Consider the following 22,760-nt stretch of genomic DNA (forward strand, 5'->3'; position numbering starts at 1 on the left):
CTTTTAACAAAGAAACAAGGAAGTCACAATCTTCGTTCAATGAATGTTCTGCAATTTGTCGTCCCCAAAATAAGAACTGAACTGGGCAAGAAAGCATTTAGGTTTTCAGCACCGAAGGCTTGGAATAACCTACAATCGAATATTAAACTTCAAACCCTTGTTACGTTGAATGAGTTTAAAGCTTCTGTGAAAGGACTGCAGTCTACCTTGTCTGTATGCACATGTGTCATGTGAGCAAGTTTTAATGTTGTAAATGTGATGTCTTATGTATTTGTTTACTGTTTTTAATATAACCTTGCTGCTGCCCTCTTGGTCAGGTCTCCCTTGGAAAAGAGATCTTTGATCTCAATGGGATTTTACCTGGTTAAATAAAGGCTATATAAATAAAATTGTCCACACATTTAAGTCAGAACTTTGGGAAGGCCATTCTAATACCTTAATTATAGCCTGATTTAGCCATTCCTTTACCAATTTGACGTGAACTGCACCAATTTTGTCAAGAGGAGTGGTCAAAAATTGAACCAGAAGCTTGCCAGAAGGATGTGGATGGCTACCAAAAGCGCCTTATTGCAGTGAAACTTGCCAAGGGACATGTAACCAAATATTAACATTGCTGTATATATACTTTTGACCCAGCAGATTTGGTCACATTTTCAACAACATATCATAACAAATTCATAAAAGAACCAAACTTCATGAATGTTTTTTGTGACCAACAAGTATGTGCTCCAATCACTCTATATAAAATATTTTTTGTCTATGCTATGTTCCTCCTAACACTTCAATGTTGGCTTTGGAAGGTTATGTTACCTTTAAACTAAACAAGATTAATGCTATTCCACCTTTTTGTTATTTTTTTTTCCAAATATGAATACATAAGAGAACCGATAAAGAACCGAATCGTTAAGCAGAATCGAAAGTGGAATCGTGTACATTTTTTCGTATATATATGGTAGGTGCTAATGACAGTGTAACAATATCAACACAATATTTAACTAGCTCCTTATTCTCTTTTATTACATATAATTGCATGTATAAAACAGTAAATTGTATACAAAGGCTAAATAAAACAGTATAATCTACTACGCTTCTAAATCATTTGTTTTTCGCCCTACTGTGTCCTGGGACTGACTCCCTAATTTGTAAACATTAACAAAAATGACAAAAAAATATTGATCTCATCACTCCAGTATCAATTATATACTGATACCACCCTCGGTATCAACCATTTTCTACCCCTTGTTCCTCTCGGGGTCGCGGGAGCTGGCAACATTCTACTTGTTCATTTCCTGTTAATATCTGCTTACTTTCTACTGTAACGTAAAGTGTAAATTATTAATCGATTTAAACTGTTATACAAACATCGGGGCTAGTTAAAATATAGAAATGAGGGTCTTTAATTTGAATTGCTGTTGTACTCTGTCTCATAGTGTTAACATGTGCTCAATGTCTCCTTACCATTATTGGTATATTGTCTATTACCATTGTTGGTATTTTGACCCTTACCATTGTTGGTATTGTTCATTATTCCTACATTGTTGCTACAATTTATTGTTACAGTGTAATAATTGTTGTTACCTGTGGTAATGCCACCATGATACGTTTGTATTATAATCCTCGAACAAAGTAACAGTGAAGCTCAATGTATGAATCACTGAATGGAGAACTAAAAGGTCTGTTTGCAACATTTATGCAGATGCCTAGAGGGCGCTAACATTCTAAAGTGTTGTAAGCATTATACCCCACCCTCTTCCGGCTTTTCTCACGTAATGAAGTAAACTACGCCCGTATGTTACACACGCAAGCGCATTAGCTTTGTGTGTGGTCAGCCACTGATAGCAACTTAGCAAAGTTTAGCTACTAATGTTAGCCAGCATTAAATGCATATTCTATCATAACAGCATAATAGCAAATTGTTAGGTTGCTTTTCTTGAACTGCTTTTGTCTTAAGTGCACGCTCTACCTGTGTGTACGTGTGTACGAGACAGCGGTCAGGGACAAGTCTGAACGCCAGAATATTTCCTCAGGCCGACGATAATTTGTTTTTAATATACCGTATTTTCCGGACTATAAGGCGCACTTGAAATCCTTTTTTTTTTTTTCAAAACTCGACAATGCGCCTTATAACCCGGTGCGCCTAATGTAAGGAATATGTTTGGTTGAGCTCACCCACCTCGAAGCTATTTTATTTGGTACATGGTGTAATGATAAGTGTGACCAGTAGATGGCAGTCAAACATAAGAGATCCGTGTGGCCTGCACTATGATGGGTCTCAAATAAACAACAACAACATTTTAAATGTTCCACTGAAAAAATAGAACATTACACACGGCGCTCAAAAATCGATCAAAATGTTTTAGTACGACTTTGGTAAGCTATGAAGTCGCACCGCTTGAAGGATTGTCATTAAACATACGAGTATTATTATGGTGTGTGTATAAGGTAAGATATATTATCTGGCGTTTTGTTTCGCAATATTATGCAAAAGCAACTTTTCTTACATTCTGGTACCTGCTGATCTGTATTTGGGATCTGCATAAATCCTGAAAAATTGCGCCCGTCCGCACCGACGCCATAGTTGATAAGTGTCTTTTTTTTCTCTATCTTCTTGTTATGGGACATTCATCCTCCGCTGTTGCCATTTCTAATATAAAGCAGTGTCAAGTTCTTACTTATATCTGTCAGTAAACTCACCATGAAAGCGCTGAAACATACCGGTGTAGTGAGTTTACATTATTCACCCAAGGAACTTTAGTTATTAGAGTTCCGGTCGGACGGTTTTTCACGGGACACATTTCCGGTGTGGTTGTTTCCGGATGAGGAGATGTTGCTCCGTTATTGATTCAAGTAAGCGAGGAAGTGTTTTCAATTCAGAAAAATAATAATAATATGACTCCTTTAATGCGCCCTATAATCCGGTGTGCCTAATATATGAAAGAAGATCAAAAATAGAGCATTCATCGGCAGTACGCCTTATAATCCGGTGTACCCTATGGTCCGGAAAATACAGTAGTCATAATTGTGAAATGTATTGACACTCGGAAATGATATATGTTATGTAAAAACCACTATTGGTAACAATCTGGCTGGTGGCTTTCTTGTTACATTTTTGGGTTTAAAAATGTTTTACTTTGTCACTCAAGTTGTTTTATGGTTTGTATTTTGCACCCTTACTGTAATGAAAATGAACAGAACCATGAACTTCATACCGATGTATGCGAACTGTAGGGATGGCGTAGTGTTCAACCTATAAATATAACATGTAATATGTGCACAACTGCTACATTTATTTAACATTCATTATGCTGATATCCAAGTGCAGAATGACTGAAAAGTTGAATATCTTTCTCTGTATCATTTACCTTTTGTTCGAGAGTCACGGCCGGTCTGGACATGGTTTTTCGGGCTCTGTGTATGGTGATGGGTGCTGATGACGTGGTAGTTGGAGCTGCACCATTTTTAGAGTCTATTGTCTCCTTGCCCAACATAGTCCCCATCATAGGGTCAGTTCTTAGTGTGCCTAAAGTCTGTGCAGACTCAGAGTCTGAGGGAGAGGGGGCTTTGGTCGTATTTTCACCTGTGCTGGAACTTGAAGGTGACCTGTTTGTCCTATGGGGGGACAATGCTGTGGTTTCAGATCCGTCCTCCTGCTGCGGCTTAGTGAGAATGAATCCATTGCTTCCAGTGACAGAACCATGTGGCACCTCGGTGTCTGACATACCATTCTCATTTACCAGCGATAATGTCTTGTTGTGGCCTGTTGCCGAGCTGTGTGTCGGGCTTATGCTTTCACCGCCATTTACAATAGTTTCTGCGACGGGGGAAGGGGTCAATCTGTCCATCGCCTTCCTGTCTCCGTCTGAGGATCACAACCAAAAGTGTACATTCAATTATAAACAGCACATTTTTGTCGATACACTCAAGTACTTCTAACAAGTTGGTCCTATTTTACCATCTTTTAGTATGCACTTTGATTTCTGTGCGCCTTGGTTTTCATAGGGCTCAATTTTCGGCAAAATGTGTTGCCAAATGCCCCCATTGGAAGCTTAACATGGTAAAAGAATGCCAGCTACAGATGTCCGATAATATCGGCCGATAAATGCTTTAAAATGTAATATCGGAAATTACCGTTATCGATTTCAAAAAGTAAAATTTATGAGTTTTTAAAACGCCGCTGTACGGAGTGGTACAGGGACGTAGGGAGAAGTACGGATCGCCAATAAACCTTAAAGGCACTGCCTTTGCGTGCCGGCCCAATCACATAATACCTACGGCTTTTCACACACACAAGTGAATACATTGCATACTTGGTCAACAGCCATACAGGTCACACTGAGGGTGCCCGTATAAAAAACTTTAACACTGTTACAAATATGCGCCACACTGTGAACCCACACCAAACAAGAATGACAAACACATTGCTGGAGAACATCCGCACCGTAACACAACATAAACACAACAGAACAAATACCCAGAACCCCTTGCAGCACTAACTCTTTCGGGACGCTACAATATACACACCCCGCTACCCTCCAGCCCCCATCAAAAATACGGTAATGCTTCATCTAAACGGGAAGATATGGACACTCTGTCAGTCGTCATCAAAGTAAGAGCAGACATTGTGAAGTAAACTAATCGTTTTATTTTGTTCATAGTTTGTATTTCTTGTTTAGCACTTAGCAATACTGCTACATGATGCTGGATCTGTTCAGCAAAGCTTCGAAAACTTGTAGATCATCCTCTTTATATTGAGGATCAAAAATATAAGTTTCTGGACAAAGTAATCGTTGTTGGCTCTCACAAAGTCTTATAGTCATATACACTTTGTCACAGTGGTGTTCCTAAAAACATAGGCGCTGTCAGGAATTCTGGGCCACATGGAAATTAAAATCTCTGCCAGTCATGGGCCTTTGGAATTGTCCCAACTCTACCACCAAACACGGTGGCCCTGCTTCAAATTAATTTTATAATATTGTCTCGTCTTCGAGACCCTAATATTGTGTATTGTCTTCTCCGTGAGATGAGGGTATCGTTCCAGCCTTAGGAGTTACTATTACACCAACATTTGAAAAGAGGGGATATCACTTAAAAAAATATTTCTCTTTTATATTTATGTTGTTTACGTTGTTTCCCTGGAGAGGCAAAACAGAAGTAATTTTTTTTTTTTAATTTGTCTTTTTCCAACACTCGACATGAAAGGCTTAGTTTAGTTGCCCATGAGTTTGGAAAACAATGCTGTATTGACAAGATAGTATTCACCAGTTAATATACTGTATATACTGCACACATTCATCTCTTTTGAGAATTTTGAGTCTCCACTTGGCCAAACATGCATGATTTTGGGTGTGGGAAGAAGCCCAAGCAAGCATGGAGAAAACATGCACACTCTACACACACATGTTCCAACAAAGATCGGATCTTCGGACTGTGAGGCAGTTAACCGCTGCTGCCTAAAATGAGAAAATTTAACTTTAAATATACACAAATGATACCTGTTGCTCCATTGTTCGCCAGGTCCAGCCCGTCTTTACTAGATGGTTCTTCGCCCTTGCAAATGCTTTCTTTGGCAAGACCAGTGGACTATTGAAAAAAGAAATACATTAATCAGGACAAGCTTCTAAACATGAACAGTGATCAACAGGGTTTCCCCTTAATGTATTTGACTGTGGCAGTGTGCCATGGCAACATATTAGCCGCCCCAGAGCTTAAAAATTAGTTGTTTTTTTCTAAGTAAAAACTAAATTAAGTAATATAATGCATTATAGCATCCAGAAGATGACACACAAAGTCAGACGCTCTTTTTAGCTTTTTTTGCCAATATACGTATATATACACACACACACACACACACACACACACACACACACACACACACACACACACACACACACACACACACACACACACACACACACACACACACACACACACACACACCTATACACATACACACACACACATATATATACACATTTACATATGTATACACATATACATATATATATATATACATATATATATACACATATTAGGGCTGCAACTAACGATTAATTTGATTATCGATTAATCTGTCGATTATTACTTCGATTAATCGATGAATAATCGAATAAAGGAGACAAACTACATTTCTATCCTTTCCAGTATTTTATTGAAAAAAAAACAGCATAGTGGCACCATACTTATTTTGATTATTGTTTCTCAGCTGTTTGTACATGTTGCAGTTTATAAATAAAGGTTTATAAAAAATAAAATAAAATAAATATATACACATTTACATATACATATGTATGCACACACACACATATATATACACACACAGACACACGCGCATATATATATATATATATATTTTTTTTTTTTTTAATGTTTTGGGGTTGTTGTTTTTTTACACACACATCTACACACCGGTCCCCAGACACATTGTTTTCTCTCAATGTGGCCCCTAAGTCAAAATAATTGCTACATATGGTCTACAAGAACACCAAAAAATTATGCTAAGTTTGTTGCTAGGTGTTTCTAATCAAGAAAAAGTGTCTAAAACGATTGGAGAAATCTCTAGAAAATAAATGTTCAACAAAGTATATTGTACGATAAGCAGCAACAATAGAAAAATAGACGGTATTATGTACAAAAAATGTTTTAATACTATAATTAATATTAACAGATTTGTTTTAAATATACTGTATGTATGTATATTTTTGGCCTTTTTGAAGAAAACATATGCATCATAGTAAATAATGTGATGATGTCATATTTACCGCGCCCCTAACGCCACAGTTATCTTGGCAATCTAAGGGAAACCCTGTGTATGCAATTAATTGCAATGAAAACATCAATTTTTTGGAGGGTAAAAAAAATGTCCACTGCTCATGTGTCAAAATGCTGTAGCCATAGCACATGTAAATAAATACCATAAGAATATATTACCTGTGACACTAATGCTTACATTCAAAATATATGTTATGTTGGAGACACTAACTATGGGAGTTTAGCCTTAACCAAGTTGTAAATTAGGTCAGAAATCTCCATCTTCCTTCTTTGAACTCTGCTCCCTAACACCTCTCTTCATGCATCAGCGTGTCAAACTGGAAGAAATCAGAGCAAGCCTACAGAGAGCTGACCTTATATACCGTACTTTTTGTACGTGGTCTTTAATTCCATTCCCATACCCCAATCAGCGGAGTTTTACGGGCCTAGTGTCTTCGAGCAATGCACAAACTTTGGGTGAGCTTAGTCCAGGTAACCCGAGATTTGCAGCCACAACAACAAAGTATAAGAAAAACAAATGTGCGGATATAAAATGGGCCTGTTACATGTAGCTAACCTCTAGATGGCATTTGACCTTTGGGAGTTGAGCTTGGCCTTCAAAACTAATTTAACTTTATGATTAGGGCTGGGCAATATGGCTGAAAACTGTTTTTAAATTGGTCGATATTGATTATTATTGATATTTTTATGACCTATAGAAAATACGGAGTCTGATTAGAAGAAAAATATATTTAATGTTAACATTTTCATTTCAAATGTAACCTTGCGCTGATTATAATACCCGCAGCTATCATGGCAGAAAGGAAACGAACAACCTCTTTAAATTAAGGTGCAAAAATAAGGAATATGTAAGAAATGCTAAATAAAGTGTAAGAAAATAGTGCAAAGTGTGAACATAGCAAAACCTGAGAAGAACAGTTGTTTGCAAGTTTACTGCCAGGAAGTAACGTGGTCTAAGTAACATTTAATTTGGTCTGATAATCTTATTTAAGTATGGAAATAAATGTATGTAATGCAGTAATTACTATTTAAATATCCATCCATCCATTTCTACCAAATTATTATTTAATGTTGCTCATTCATATATTTTGTTATTTATTTTATTTATACAGTACCGGTTTGTTTTAAAAAAAAATACAAAAAAACGGCCATACTGTTGAGGTAACCTTTCCTGTTTTATCGACAAATTCTTTCTTTCTGACAATTTCTCTGCAGCACATATTTTTACTTTCTCTTCTCACTCCATGCAAAGAACAGACAGCAAGATGGCGCAACCCAACGTGATAGTTGATACTGTTACGTGATTGGCTGTTTAGCGTGTGCAACCCATTGCTCACTAATCACTTCCAGTTTTTACTAGGTTACCAGACCCGAGTGCTTTTGTTCGTGCAATCCTGGGCTCTGATCCCACACATCCGGGCAAGATAAAACTCAAACCAATGGGAACAATGAGAAACCTTGGAAGGGGCCGCAGATGTGAGGAAACCCCCACCCTTGGGTGACCGGTGCAATGAATGCCAAGTGGATATGGTTATAAATGTGAAAGTCCAGTCCATAGGGAGGTCAGCCCCCCATCCTCTTGCATAGTAGACAAGTCGGGGCGCTGAGACGTCACCGACTTATGCATAGAAGGAGTAGTCCACCCCTGATCCCAACGTCATAATGTGAGAGTCCAGTCCATAGGGAGGTCAGCAGGGGGATCCTTTTGCATGTTGATAAGTAGGCAACACAGAGATATTTAAATATATATAGTATATACATATACATATATACACTGTGTATATTTATACATATATGTATATATACATATATATATATATATACACTGTGTATATTTATACATATATGTATATATACTTGTACACATACAGTCGTGGTCAAAAGTTTACATACACTTGCAAAGAACCTAATGTCATGGCTGTTTTGAGTCTCCAATAATTTGTACAACCCTTATTTTTTTGTGATAGAGTGATTGGAGCACATACTTGTTAGTCACAAAAAACATTAAAGAAGTGTGGTTCTTTTATGAATTTTTTATGGGTCTACTGAAAATGTGACCAAATCTGCTGGGTCAAAAGTATACATACAGCAATGTTAATATTTGGTTACATGTCCCTTGGCAAGTATCACTGCAATAAGGCGCTTTTGGTAGCCATCCACAAGCTTTTGGTTGAATTTTTGACCACTCCTCTTGACAAAATTGGTGCAATTTAGCTAAATGTGTTGGTTTTCTGACATGGACTTGTTTCTTCAGCATTGTCCACACGTTTAAGTCAAGACTTTGGGAAGGCCATTCTAAAATCTTAATTCTAGACAATTTTTTTAACCACTTTTGACGTGTGTTTGGGGTCGTTGTACTGTTGTGTGGGACATTACAACAATAACCAAGGGGCCGTGGCTTAGCAGGCAAAATCGGAAGCGTCCATTGCAAGCGGTGACCGAAACTGTGCCCTAAAAATTGCTAAAAAAATCACCCGCATAAGATAAAAAAATAAATAATAATTATGAGGAATAATAAGATGAGCTGCATTGCTTTGCAATGGGCACCCTCTATTAGGGGTTCCACACTTGCTTTTTAAATGTCACATTCTAAGGCTTTTCTCTTTATACCCTTGTTTGGGTATACATCTTTTTTAAGGAACCTGTAGATTTACATGATCCAAATTAAGTTCCATCCATCCATCCATCCATCCATCTTCTTCCGCTTATCCAAATTAAGTTACCTTAGTAAAATTGCACTTAAATTGAAAATTGTAGTCGGCAAAACTGAAGCAATACTGAATGTTTTGGTTCTTAACCTACAAAAGTGCAAGAGTCACAAAGGAAAACTGTGTTTCATGACTCATTCAGTAACATCTTCCTCTCCAAGGCCTCAGACTGCAAATACTTCAGGTAGACACGGTGCTCCCAAAAAATGAGTCTTCCAGACAAATTTACAGAAGCATACTTCAGTGGGTCCCTAAGCCAAGGACGGACAAGCACCTTGTCAAGCAGAAACAAGGTCAGTCCTGGAAGCCAGCAGAGAACCTGAAGTGCATTGCAAAGGCTAACAATGCTTTGAGACAATCTTCGGATGTCAATAGTCTCAAAGAACCTGGTTAGATTTTGTGTATGGAAGAAATAAAAATCCCTCATTTGATCATTTCTATGAATCCAGTCATAAAATACGTTGTGCTCTTCCCTCCCCCTGGTGGTGAACAAATGAACATCTGCTATATCAAGAGGCAGGAAGGGGGAAGGGAGGCAGAGAAGCCTGTCTGCGGATCTCCACCATTTTGCAACTGGATTGCTTACCGGCCATTGCAGTAGTTTTCCACTAGGTGGGGAACATAGAGGTCTAGAAGCTCATTGATGCAGATAAGAGGCCTTTCAAATGAAGCTGCAAACAACTCAGTTTCAGCTAAATAAAGTCTCCACCACTTAAAAGTTCCAAATAATGAACATTTCCAAATACAAATATGACGTAATTAGATTGATATGTTCAATCACTGGCTGTCGAGAACACAACGAACATGAAAAATCCTGGATTTAAGCAATGAGAAGACTAATCTACAGATTTACTGCAAGAGGCCCCAATAAGACAGTTCTACATTAACAATGTATACAATCAGCTGTTTGACAGCTACGGACAACAGCAATATGCCTGTACCACAATGAGATGAAACAATGACAAAAGTACAAAACTGCATTGTACTAAACCGCAGAAAACCACAGCTGCATTCCAGACCCACCCAGACAGTAGTAGTTTCAGTGTGAAGCCTGAGTGAACACTGCATTGGTTCAATCGTTGTATCATTATTTTTGATTGTTTTAAAGGGGCCTCTGAAACCAGCTAGTATATAAAAGAGCTGGACAATTAATCACATTTTGATTTTGATTATGGATTTTCCCGATCATAAAAATCATGTAATCAAAAAATTAATGGGCAGCACAAAAACCTTATCTTGTAACGGTAAAATGGATGAGTGAGCGTTTTAGTGGAAAAAAGATTAAGTCTACTATAAGTTTGGCATCTCTTACCATGGTTGCTACTTTTAATTTGACATAGCACTAGTATACATAATCAATAATCAACAAAAAATAGTAAGCAGGGTTTCCCTTACATGTAATTGATCATGGCGCAGAGCCACAGCATGATACATGTCACCACACTTTAAAAATATATTTTTTTACATGAAAATAAATTTAAGTAATATGCACAAATATGGGGAAATACATATCACAGCAACAAAATGCCTTTATTTCTTTCACAGAAAAGAGCAATTCGTATCATTTGTACAGTAGGATATAGAGACCACACAAATCCACTCTTCATTGGGTCAGGATTATTAAAACTAGGAGACAATGTAGAATTGCACTCTATTAGTGATGTTCAAAGCTAGAAATAAAGTTCTTCCGAAGGACTTACAAAAGTTATTTGTGTTCACGTCTGAAGATGGGAACCACAGAAGGCCGTATGATTTTAAACATCCAAGAGTGCGAACAAATTTGAAGCAAATGTGCTTGTCTGTTGCTGGTGTGAAAGCATGGAATTCTCTAGACAAAGACTTAAAAAGTTGCAAGAATATCTTTGAATTTAAAAAGAGTTACAAAAAGAGACAACTGGAATTATATCAAACTGATTTTTGATTTTGATTGGACGTGTCCTTTTGAAAATGCTTAAACGAAAATTTTAAGTATTTTAGAGTTCGGGTGTTGGTGGAGGGAACAGTGATAAAGTCATCTAAATAATTTGTGTTAAAAAGGGGGCAGATAAATATAAGAATAGTATTCTTCCATCTGCTCCTTTCTGATCATGGAAATGTATAAGAAACAAAAAAACAACGAAAGTGTCAACTGTATATGGCTTGTATATATGCATTTTCATGAAAGGAATAAAAAGAAATGATGATGATGATGAAGTAATATATTGTATGAATGGTTATACTGTATATAATCTATTATTTACGTACTATTTGCCTTAATAAGTTTGAAAAACATCTCAAATGCCATAAAAACGTTCCTCTATGCTTATTTTGGAAAATAAAAAAGTGCACTTCTTAAAAAATGCTAGTTTTATAACGGTATTAAATGTCAGTATGTCTTTAGAAATGTATTCAACCACACTTTCTGTGACCGCAGACTATTTTGCACTGTTTTGTTTACACTGACCTGGCTTGTTCAACAAACGCGAAGTGAGTGTGGACTGTCGGGTGGTTGTCTTCCAAGCGCAAATTGAGCAAACTGGCTTCTCAGTTTTGATCGGCTCATCTTGTTCCAAAGGTTTAAACTGAAATATTTCCACGCTGGTGCGGTCGCATTTGTGTGTAATCATTTTGTCCATGTTAGCTGCTACATGCTAACTAGTAGCACTGTGTGATGCCAGCGGGCTAGAGGCCCTGCGTCGAGCAAAGAGTCAAATACACTTAATGAGGACAAGATAATTTGCATTCTTCTTTTCATTCCACTATGGTACAAAAATGCTCTTGAAGCATGCACATGGCGATTTATAGACGCTGGAAAACTTGGACTTTAATATTCATTTATCATCGGTTAAGTGACTTATCAAAAATCGGCCCAGGTCTATTTATGATTGCTGCCTTTGGTAAAAGCTTAACTCTTTTAGTTCTTTCCCACAATTGCTTCCTTTAATTTAGACTTGCCAAGTGGTGGTTTACGAAACACTTAGAGCAAAAACGTGTTTTAAGAAATAGCAATAATACCAAGATAATAATTAAATGGGAAATAATAATAGTTAATAGTATGTCAAACAAAACTTTGACAAAGTGACTACTGCAAACTTCTGCATTATTTCGTTTCTTTCTCCCTTGGACTCCAAAGCATGCATATATATACAGTCGTGGTCAAAAGTTTACATACACTTGTAAAGAGCATAATGTCATGGCTGTCTTGATTTTCCAATATTTTCTACAACTGTTATTCTATGAATTTTGTTATGGGTCTGCTGAAAATGTGACCAAATCTGCTGGCTCAAAAGTATACATACAGCAATGTTAATATTTGGATATATGTCCCTTGGCAGATTTCACTGCAAAAAGGCGCTTTTGGTAGCCATCCACAAGCTTCTGGTTGAATTTTTGACCACTCCTCTTGACAAAATTGGTGCAGTTCAGCTAAATTTGTTAGTTTTCTGACATGGACTTGTTTCTTCAGCATTGTCCACACGTTTAAAGCCATCTAAAACCTTAATTCTAGCCTGATTTAGCCATTCCTTTACCACTTTTGACGTGTGTTTGGGGGTATGTCCTGTTGGAACACCCAACTGCGCCCAAGACCCAACCTCCGGGCTGATGATTTTAGGTTGTCCTGAAGAATTTGGAGGTAATCCTCCTTTTTCATTGTCCCACTTACTCTCTGTAAAGCACCAGTTCCATTGGCAGCAAAACAGGCCCAGAGCATAATACTACCACCAACATGCTTGACAGTAGGGATGGTGGTCCTGGGGTTAAAGGCCTCACTTTTTCTCCTCCAAACATAATGTTGGGTATTCTGGCCAACAAGCTATATTTTTGTTTCATCTGACATCACATGGACAAAGATAAAACCTTCTGGATGAAAGTTCTGTGGTCAGACGAAACAAAAATTGAGCTGTTTGGCCACAATACCCAGCCTTGTGATGAGGTTGCGACTTGTCCAGGGTGTACCCCGCCTACCGCCCGAATGCAGCTGAGATAGGCTCTGGCACCACCGCGACCCCGAAATGGACAAGCGGTAGAAAATGGATGGATGGATGCTCACTTCCTGAAAACGCACCAGTAGCCGCGCCTCCGACGATGGCGCATGAGCACCAGCGTTGTTTGCAATGGCGCAAAACAACACACGGACATCGCTCTTAAGATGTTGCCCTCCTAGTAAACGGACAACATCTGAAGTCGGGATGTATTTTAGATTGGTAAAGCATGCTGAGGGAAAAATAATTGGGGACATCAGCCAGCCCATCACCAGAAAATGCAGGAAAAAAGTCCCCGCAAAGGGAGGCAACACTTCAACATGTTGAGCCAACTCCAGAACCAAGCAAGATACGTCAACTTGTAGCTGAATGCATGACGGAAAATGAACTTGTCATCGTTGGTCTGTCAAACGTTCTTATAGTTACACTTATGTGTTACATAAAACTACTTGTTATTGGGCGCTATCGGTGAGCGTGAGGAGTGTGTGCACACAAGATACACTGCAGCAGAGCAAAATGAACTTCTGTTTATGTGTTTTGTGCTGTTAATGACCGCTGCTACTTTGTTACTTTTAAAACTTAGCGTTAAAAACAAATCCCAGCAGAAACACTGCAACGGGTTTTGTTTTACAACTGTAGCGATAGGGTTTGTGTGTCACTGTGTGTGTCAGTCAGATGATTATAATAACAATTAGCATCTAATAAAAGATAATAATACATTTGCTTTTCTCTTATTTACAGAGTGGGCATGTAGCGGGCAAGTTGGATGCCACAGTTACAGTACATCATTTACCACTATCACACATACAATACCTGATGCCTTCCAGAAGCACCTTTGTCAAAAATGGCAAAAGACCTCAGTGCAGCGATGTCATATTTCACTGCCAAACTTTCAAATAGTTGAGAGGTGTTCTCTGACATGTAAATGGTAAATACTTGTATAGCGCTTTTCTACCTTCAAGGTACTCAAAGCGCTTTGACACTATTTCCACATTCACCCATTCACACACACATTCACACACTGATGGCGGGAGCTGCCATGCAAGGCCCTAACCCCGACCCATCAGGAGCAAGGGTGAAGTGTCTTGCTCAAGGACACAACGGACGTGACTAAATTGGTACAAGGTGGGGATTAAACCAGGAACTCTCAGGTTGCTGGCACGGCCACTCTCCCAACTGCGCCACGCCGTCCCCGGCATGTGTAAGACGAGATCTCTCATATATCGACACTCTTGTTGTATACGAGGACAAAAAGTGCTGTTACATCTTATGCCCATCATGTTCCATTATGCACATTTTTACATGTATTTGTATTTAATCGAGGTTTCTGTAGTTTATCCGTTACACGGTGCTCAATACCGGGGTAGAGCGGTATACGTTAGGTCAGGAAAAAATACAGAGGCTGTTTCATCCCTACAAGCCTGTTTCGCAGGTTTCCCTGCTCTTCAGGGGATTTTATTGAAGTGTCTGTGGTTGTTACATATACAGTATATAGGGTACATTACATGGGGGTGTACTTGCTTCTGTGCCGGCATGATGACATCATCATATATACCCTATATATATGTAGGGTATACATGCCCTGATATGTCAAAAGGCAATAATAAATCATGTTCTTTGCGAATACCTTTATATCCGATAACGGTAGTTTTGCCGGAATATGCTCATTTCAAAATTAGATTTACAGCCCCGAAATATTGTAATTGTTTTCATTTCGATGCTCCGCTCTACACCGTTTGACCAATTAGAAAGTCTGTGACTGTGTCACATCCAGGTTGCCAGGTAAGCACCACCCACTTCGTCGAGCTACTGTCAGATTTGAGTACCGTATTTTTCGGAGTATAAGTCGCACCGGAGTATAAGTCGCACCGGCCGAAAATGCATAATAAAGAACGAAAAAAACATATATAAGTCGCATTTTTTGGGGAAATGTATTTGATAAAACCCAACACCAAGAATAGACATTTGAAAGGCAATTTAAAATAAATAAAGAATAGTGAACAACAGGCTGAATAAGTGTACGTTATATGACGCTGAGAACGTGCCTGGTATGTTAACGTAACATATTATGGTAAGAGTCATTCAAATAACTATAACATATAGAACATGCTATACGTTTACCAAACAGTCTGTCACTCCTAATCGCTAAATCCCATGAAATCTTATACGTCTAGTCTCTTACGTGAATGAGCTAAATAATATTATTTGATATTTTACGGTAATGTGTTAATAATTTCACACATAAGTCGCTCCAGAGTATAAGTCGCACCCCCGGCCAAACTATAAAAAAAACTGCGACTTATAGTCCGAAAAATACGGTAAATCTAAAAGGCGTCGTTATTATTCTCAACTTATTCATGACAAAGCCAGGAACAAAACGAGGATTTGTATCGGGGATGCCATTGAAGATGGAAACTATTGAAGGCGGAGAAGATTTTTTCATCCGACGCCAAACTTGCTAATTTCCTCCTTGATAGGTAAGTAAGGCATTTACGTTTTCTTAGTACTTGTTATAAATGGAAATGGACATTTTGTATGTAAACTAGGGCTGTGAATCTTTGGGTGTCCCACGATTCGATTCAATATCGATTCTTGGGGTCACGATTCGATTCAAAATCTTTTTTTTTTTTTCAATTCAACACGATTCTCGATTCAAAAACTATTTTTTTTCCCGATTCAAAACAATTCTTTATTCATTCAATACATTTCAGCAGGATCTACCCCAGTCTGCTGACATGCAAGCAGAGTAGTAGATTTTTGTAAAAAGCTTTTATAATTGTAAAGGACAATGTTTTATCAACTGATTGCAATTTGTTTTAACTATTAAATGAACCAAAAATATGACTTATTTTATCTTTGTGAAAATATTGGACACAGTGTGTTGTCAAGCTTATGAGATGTGATGCAAGTGTAAGCCACTATTGTTCTTTTTTTAAATTTTTTATAAATGTCTAATGATAATGTCAATGAGGGATTTTTAATCACTGCTATGTTGAAATTGTAACTAATATTGATACTGTTGTTGATAATATTCATTTTTGTTTCACTACTTTTGGTTTGTTCCTTGTCGTGTTTGTGGCTCCTCTCAATTGCTCTGTTTATTGCTGTTCTGAGTGTTGCTGGGTCGGGTTTGGTTTTGGAATCGGATTGCATTGTTACGGTATTGCTGTGTATTGTTTTGTTGGATTGATTAATTTAAAAAATAAAATAAAAATAAAAATAAAATTTAAATCAATAAATCAATTAAAAAAAATCTATTTTTAAAAAATGAGAATCGATTCTGAATTGCAAAAAGTGAGAATCGCGATTCGAATTCGAATCAATTTTTTCCCACACCCCTAATGTAAACTATATTGTCCAATACAGTCTATGATATTTTCTAACAAAGCTAGTATGTTCGTGCAACAAATGCTTAGTGTGAGGGTACTCAGCTCCTACTGTAATGCTAAGCATGCTAGCCCGGCATACAGGCTAACGGGGAAAATATGTGCCCATTAGCCTGTATGTCGATGTATCATCCAACTGACAGGGCAAAATATATTTTCGACAAATAAAAGCTATGTGTGTAGTGTCAGTGCCTATTTCGTTCTCAATATGCTGATACGCTGAGGAAATGGGTTCCAACATTAGCGCGGCTAATTGCGGCATCTGGTACTGTATGTGCATCAGGCACATATGGGGTGGTATTTCCTTGGCACAATATAATGCATTACACGTAATGATGTTCTACTTTGTGTATTGACATGGTAGTAGGCTATATGATTTATGCGTAACGTGGTTTTTGCGTAACGGGGGTTGGCTCATAGAATCGCACTCTAGACTGAAAGATGGTGATGTGCGTCCATGGAAGAGAATGCAGTGCGTCAGGTTGGATGCAATATGGAGTTATGTTGAACGAAATGTGGCGGTAATTTTACTGTTGGCCATGGCTTGCCATCAAAGTAGACCTATGCAATATATAATATATTATTATATATAATTATTTCAATGGTGGTCCGTGCGGTCAACCTAGACATTTTAACAGGGTAATGCCAACAATCTGTCCCGACTCCCGACGGAAATATTTCTGTGTAACTTTGCAAATACATTTTGATAATCGACATTAGTAAAATGTGGCATAATTACTTAGTAAACCATCTTCCAAGAAGCATAAACAAGAGAAACCTACAGCTCGTCGATTGCCATTTGAAGTTCCTTGGAATAGGATTCGGATTCGACTGCGTATCTGGCAACCTCAGTTATGAAGAGTGGAAAGGGACTACAGAATTTTTACCGTGATTGCAGTACCATTTCTGGCCACATTACTACATATTGCACCTTTAACAAAAGTTACAAGCATCCTAACACATTTAGTCAATGAATTGCAAACACCAAAGAACATATTTTACCACTTTTTTTATATTTTGGGGGAAGCTGAACTTCACTTGCAGTCTTTAGCAATCGCACCTGCTGTATATCTGGCATTAAAGGCCTACTGAAACCCACTACTACCGACCACGCAATCTGACAGTTTATATATCAGTGATGAAATCTTAACATTGCAACACATGCCAATACGGCCGGGTTAATTTATAAAGTGCTATTTTAAATTTCCCGGGAAATATCCGGCTGAAAACGTCTCGGTATGATGACGTTTGCGCGTGACGTCACAGAGTTTGCGGAAGTATTGGGACACCTTTGTGTCCCAATACAAACAGCTCTGTTTTCATCGCAAAATTCCACAGTATTCTGGACATCTGTGTTGGTGAATCTTTTGCAATTTGTTTAATGGACAATGAAGACAGCAAAGAAGAAAGCTGTAGGTGGGATCGGTGTATTAGCAGCTGGCTACACCAACACAACCAGGAGGACTTTGAGTTGGATAGCAGACGCGCTACCGTGAGTACGCAGCTTTCTTCCAAACATTTGATCGCTTGCCCGTCCGTGAGTGCCGCTATGTGCATGTCACGTACGTAACTTTGGGGAAATATATGTGCTGTATGAACTTTGCGGAAGTGAACGGTACTTTGGGCTGTGGGATTGAGTGTGTTGTGCGGGTGTTTGAGTTGTATTGGCGGGTTATATGGACAGGAGGGGGGAGGTGTTTGTTATGCGCGATTAATTTGTGGCATATTAAATATAAGCCTGGTTGTGGTGTGGCTAATAGAGTATATATATGTCTTGTGTTCATTTACTGTTTTAGTCATTCCCAGCTGAATATCAGGTCCCACCCGCCTCTCACAGCATCTTCCCTATCTGAATCGCTTCCACTGCCCTCTAATCCTTCACTCTCACTTTCCTCATCCACGAATCTTTCATCCTCGCTCAAATTAATGGGGTAATCGTCGCTTTCTCGGTCCGAATCGCTCTCGCTGCATTGTAAACAATGGGGAAATGTGAGGAGCCTTTCAACCTGTGACGTCACGCTACTTCCGGTACAGGCAAGGCTTTTTTTATCAGCGACCAAAAGTTGCGAACTTTATCGTCGATGTTCTCTACTAAATCCTTTCAGCAAAAATATGGCAATATCACGAAATGATCAAGTATGACACATAGAATGGATCTGCTATCCCCGTTTAAATAAGAAAATCTCATTTCAGTAGGCCTTTAAATGTTAAAACAGTGACAGTCATTTGAGTCTTGGATTTTCATTTATTTACTATTTTGATTATTTTTTCTTTTGTCACACTATTGAGGAACATCAAGTTGGGATTCCTGTCTATGGTTTCATTCGAGTACCGTACTCAACTGACCCATCATGTACATCTGAAATTGTTTTATCCAGATTTGTTACAGTATTTACGAAGTAGTTGATAAATTGTTCAACTAGTTCGTTCATATTGTCATTGTTTCCTTTTTCATCTGATAAATATTGAGGGTAATCGTTCTTACCACCATTTTTAATTATGCCATTTAGTATGCCCCATGTTTCTCTCATGTTGTTTTTGTTGTCTAATAAATGATTGTAATAGTCTTTCCTACGAATTCGTAGTATGCTAGTTAGCTTGTTTTATATTTTTTGTGATATAAAATTCAATATAATGTATTTTTTTGTTGCAAGCATTTTTCAATCCCTCTGTCATCCATGGTTGGTGGTCGTTCTTTTGCTTTCTGCTAAATTGTTTCCATGGATAATGTTTGTCATAGACTAGCATCAGGAAAGTATTAAAGAAATTGGCATATGCCTCATTGGATTATTTGGGTTCAAAAGTCAATGTTGATGTCACCACATATGAAAATGACTTTTTGACTGATGTCAGTAAATGTTTCCTTAATCCAGTCCTCAAATCTTTTAATATTTGACTGAGGTACTCTGTATATACAACTGATCAATATATTTTTGCTTTTTTCATCACATATTTCCGTAGTTATACATTCTAATATATCATCAATGACATGTTTTTACCACCTTGTAGTGCAAGTCCTTGTTCACGTATACTGCAACTCCACCGACATTGTTGTTGTTTCTATTCATGTAATTTAGTTCATATCCTTCCAATCCAAAATCTGTTCCTTGTCATCGATCCATGTCTCTGATATTCTGATTCATGCTGGTATAGTTTGCATATACGCAAAATGCTCTTTTCTTTTTGTGGAAGATAGATTTGGTGTTGTTTTGTTGTTATCGCTGATATTTTGACCCATTTGTTTGCATGAAAAAATGTATTCATTGTTTTTTTATAAGAATTTGTTCTTTCCTTGCTTTTAAAATGAACAAAAGCTAAATAAACGTATTATTTTGTAACAGCCTAATGAGCAGCACCGTTAGACCATAAATAAATATTTTTGAATAGTCATCTTTATTGTTAGTACATGTCTAAAAATATATTGAGCTGAATTTAAAAGCCAATGGCTGAATTAGAATCACTGAATACTCTTCTCAAAATCCGATTAGTCGACTGGTCTTTGAGAGTTGATGACTAGTCGACTATCAAAACAGTCATTAGTTGCAGTTCTAGTAACTAGCAACAGAAACCTTGTTGTCAGCAGTATAGACAACAACAACCCATGGTTTCATATCATTTGACAAGGTAGTTAAGCTGTAAGTAGGTTCGGTAAAATTATTGATTACGATTAAAATTAAGAGTAAGATTGCGAATTCAGTGTTAATATTTGAGTGGGCCCGGGCCCCTGTGTTGTGGAAAGGTTGAACCCTGAGGTCAAAAAGTTGAAGAACCCCAGGTTTATGGGACGTAATAAAAAGCAACAATGAAAAATTAAAACATATTTTGAATGACGGTTGACATCTTGTTATGCTCAGACACCGTCTGTGACCATTTTTAATTGTATTTGTTTGATTTCAGATACATTTTTAACTTAAATATATACGTAATGATAACCAATACTATATCATATTAATGGATTTAACACTACAATTTAAGAAAATAAAATGTGTGTGTGAAGATACCTCTTATCCGAGCAGACTTCATCAGTTTATGCTCATAGACTTAGATTGGTCTGATCTAGTCTAAATGCTGGTGACAAAGCTCCAACAAGTTGTACAGGGAGTTTAATGGTGTCATATTATGATGTTTTTTAACTTTAAAACACTTCCTTGTGGTCTACATAAAATGTAATGCTGGTTTGTTGGTCAAAATGTTGCATAGATTATGTTTTACAGACCGTTTTCAAGCCGCTTTCTGACCGTCTTTTTGCACAGTTTTGTGGGTGGGTCTTATTTCCGTGCCTCCACTTTGACTGTGTATTCTACATGCTGTTTTTGTAGCGCTTTCATAGCGAGTGTACTGACAGATACAAGTTAGAACTAGGGTTGTATGGTATTCCGGTATTAGTATAGTGCCGCGATACTAATAAATCATATTCGGTACTATACCGCCTCTGAAAAGTATCGGTCTGCCACCCCCATATTATGTTTATAAACTCAGGAAATATGTCCCTGGATACATTAGGACTTTGAATATGACCAATGTATGATTCTGTAACTACTTAGTATTGGATTCATACCTAAATTTGTGGTATCATCCAAAACTAATGTAAAGCATCAAGCCACAGAAGAATACGTGATTATTACATTTTAACAGAAGTGTAGATAGAATATGTTAAACGAGAAAGTAAGCAGATATTAACAGTAAATGAACAAATAGATTAATAATTAATTTTCTACCACTTGTCCTTAATAATTTTGACAAAATAATAGAATGACACAATATGTTACTGCATACGTCAGCAGCTAAATTAGGAGCCTTTGTTTGCTTACTTACTAATAAAAGACAAGTTTACTTGTATGTTCACTATTTTATTTAAGGACAAACTTGCAATAAGAAACATATTTTTAATGTACTGTAAGATTTTATGTTAAAATAAAGCCAATAACGCAAATTTTTTGTGGTCGCCTTTATTTAGAAAAGTACCGAAAAGTATCGAAATCATTTTGGTACCGGTACCAAAATATTGGTACCGGGACAACACTATCCATCCATCCATCCGTTTTCTACCGCTTGTCCCTTTCGAAGTTAGAACTATATGTTACTTTGTATTAGAAATGCCAACCGCTTAGGATGAGTGCCAAAGTACGAGCAAGATTGCCCCACAACAAGAGGATAGCGAAAAAGAAGGGAGCTTTTTGACTACAGTGCAGACTACAATGGCGGACGCGCGCAAGCCACTCTGTGAACAGTTATACCTTATATGGATAATCAGGTGGCGTTTTTCCCAACTGATGACGTCACAGGTTGTGCAAAAATCCAAACGGCTCGTTTGGCGGAAGTATGAAGGAAGGCAAGATTTTAGGGCTGGGCGATATATCGAATTTGTAAGATATATCGATATATTTTTAAACAAGATATGAATTAAGAAAATATCGTAACATCGATATAATTTTTTCACGTTAAAATGACCAAACACCGCTTATTTGTTGTCTTCCTTGTTCTCCCCCACTCCTCGCTCCCTCTCAGGGGCTACTAAACCCCTTCCCTTCCTCCTTCCAAGACGTGCTTGCACCTATAAGAAGATCTATGATTGGTTGGTTGTTTACTATGATGAGTCACGATTGGTTGAGATTAGGCCAATCAGAAGCAAGATAGGGCGGGTCATGGCACAAGGAAGGGAAATCACAACAGACATCCCAAATGACGACGAGAGAGTCGTAGGAGAGAAAAGTGATTTATATATTAAAAACTAATGGAAGATGGCAGAGGGATTCTCTTCTTTAGATTTTTCTTTTAGCGATGTAGACGACATCCAGGAAACCCACAGCATCTACTTGGCCACATTTGGACAAATGTATGCGTCTGGATAAAACATTCATTTGAGTTGTTTACCATGTAAGCCCAAATCAAAAGTGTTCTCAAGTTGCCAAGCCGGGCATATTCCGCACGGAAAC

General features: G+C 37.7%; 1 protein-coding gene across 4 annotated transcripts in view; it reads right to left on the minus strand.

The window, feature by feature from the left end:
• The window catches only part of ehmt1b (euchromatic histone-lysine N-methyltransferase 1b), a 71,749-nt gene that overhangs the window by 42,284 nt on the left and 6,705 nt on the right, over positions 1–22,760 (minus strand). For all 4 annotated transcript variants that reach the window (XM_062031563.1, XM_062031562.1, XM_062031564.1 and 1 more), the window contains exons 2-3: positions 5,493–5,580; positions 3,363–3,859 (exon numbers count right to left, since the gene is read on the minus strand). In XM_062031563.1, the coding sequence (XP_061887547.1) occupies positions 3,363–3,859; positions 5,493–5,580 (585 nt within the window). The remainder of the gene's footprint in view (positions 1–3,362; positions 3,860–5,492; positions 5,581–22,760) is intronic.

The sequence above is a fragment of the Entelurus aequoreus genome, linkage group LG21 (assembly GCF_033978785.1).
Source record: "Entelurus aequoreus isolate RoL-2023_Sb linkage group LG21, RoL_Eaeq_v1.1, whole genome shotgun sequence".
Lineage (NCBI taxonomy): Eukaryota > Metazoa > Chordata > Actinopteri > Syngnathiformes > Syngnathidae > Entelurus > Entelurus aequoreus.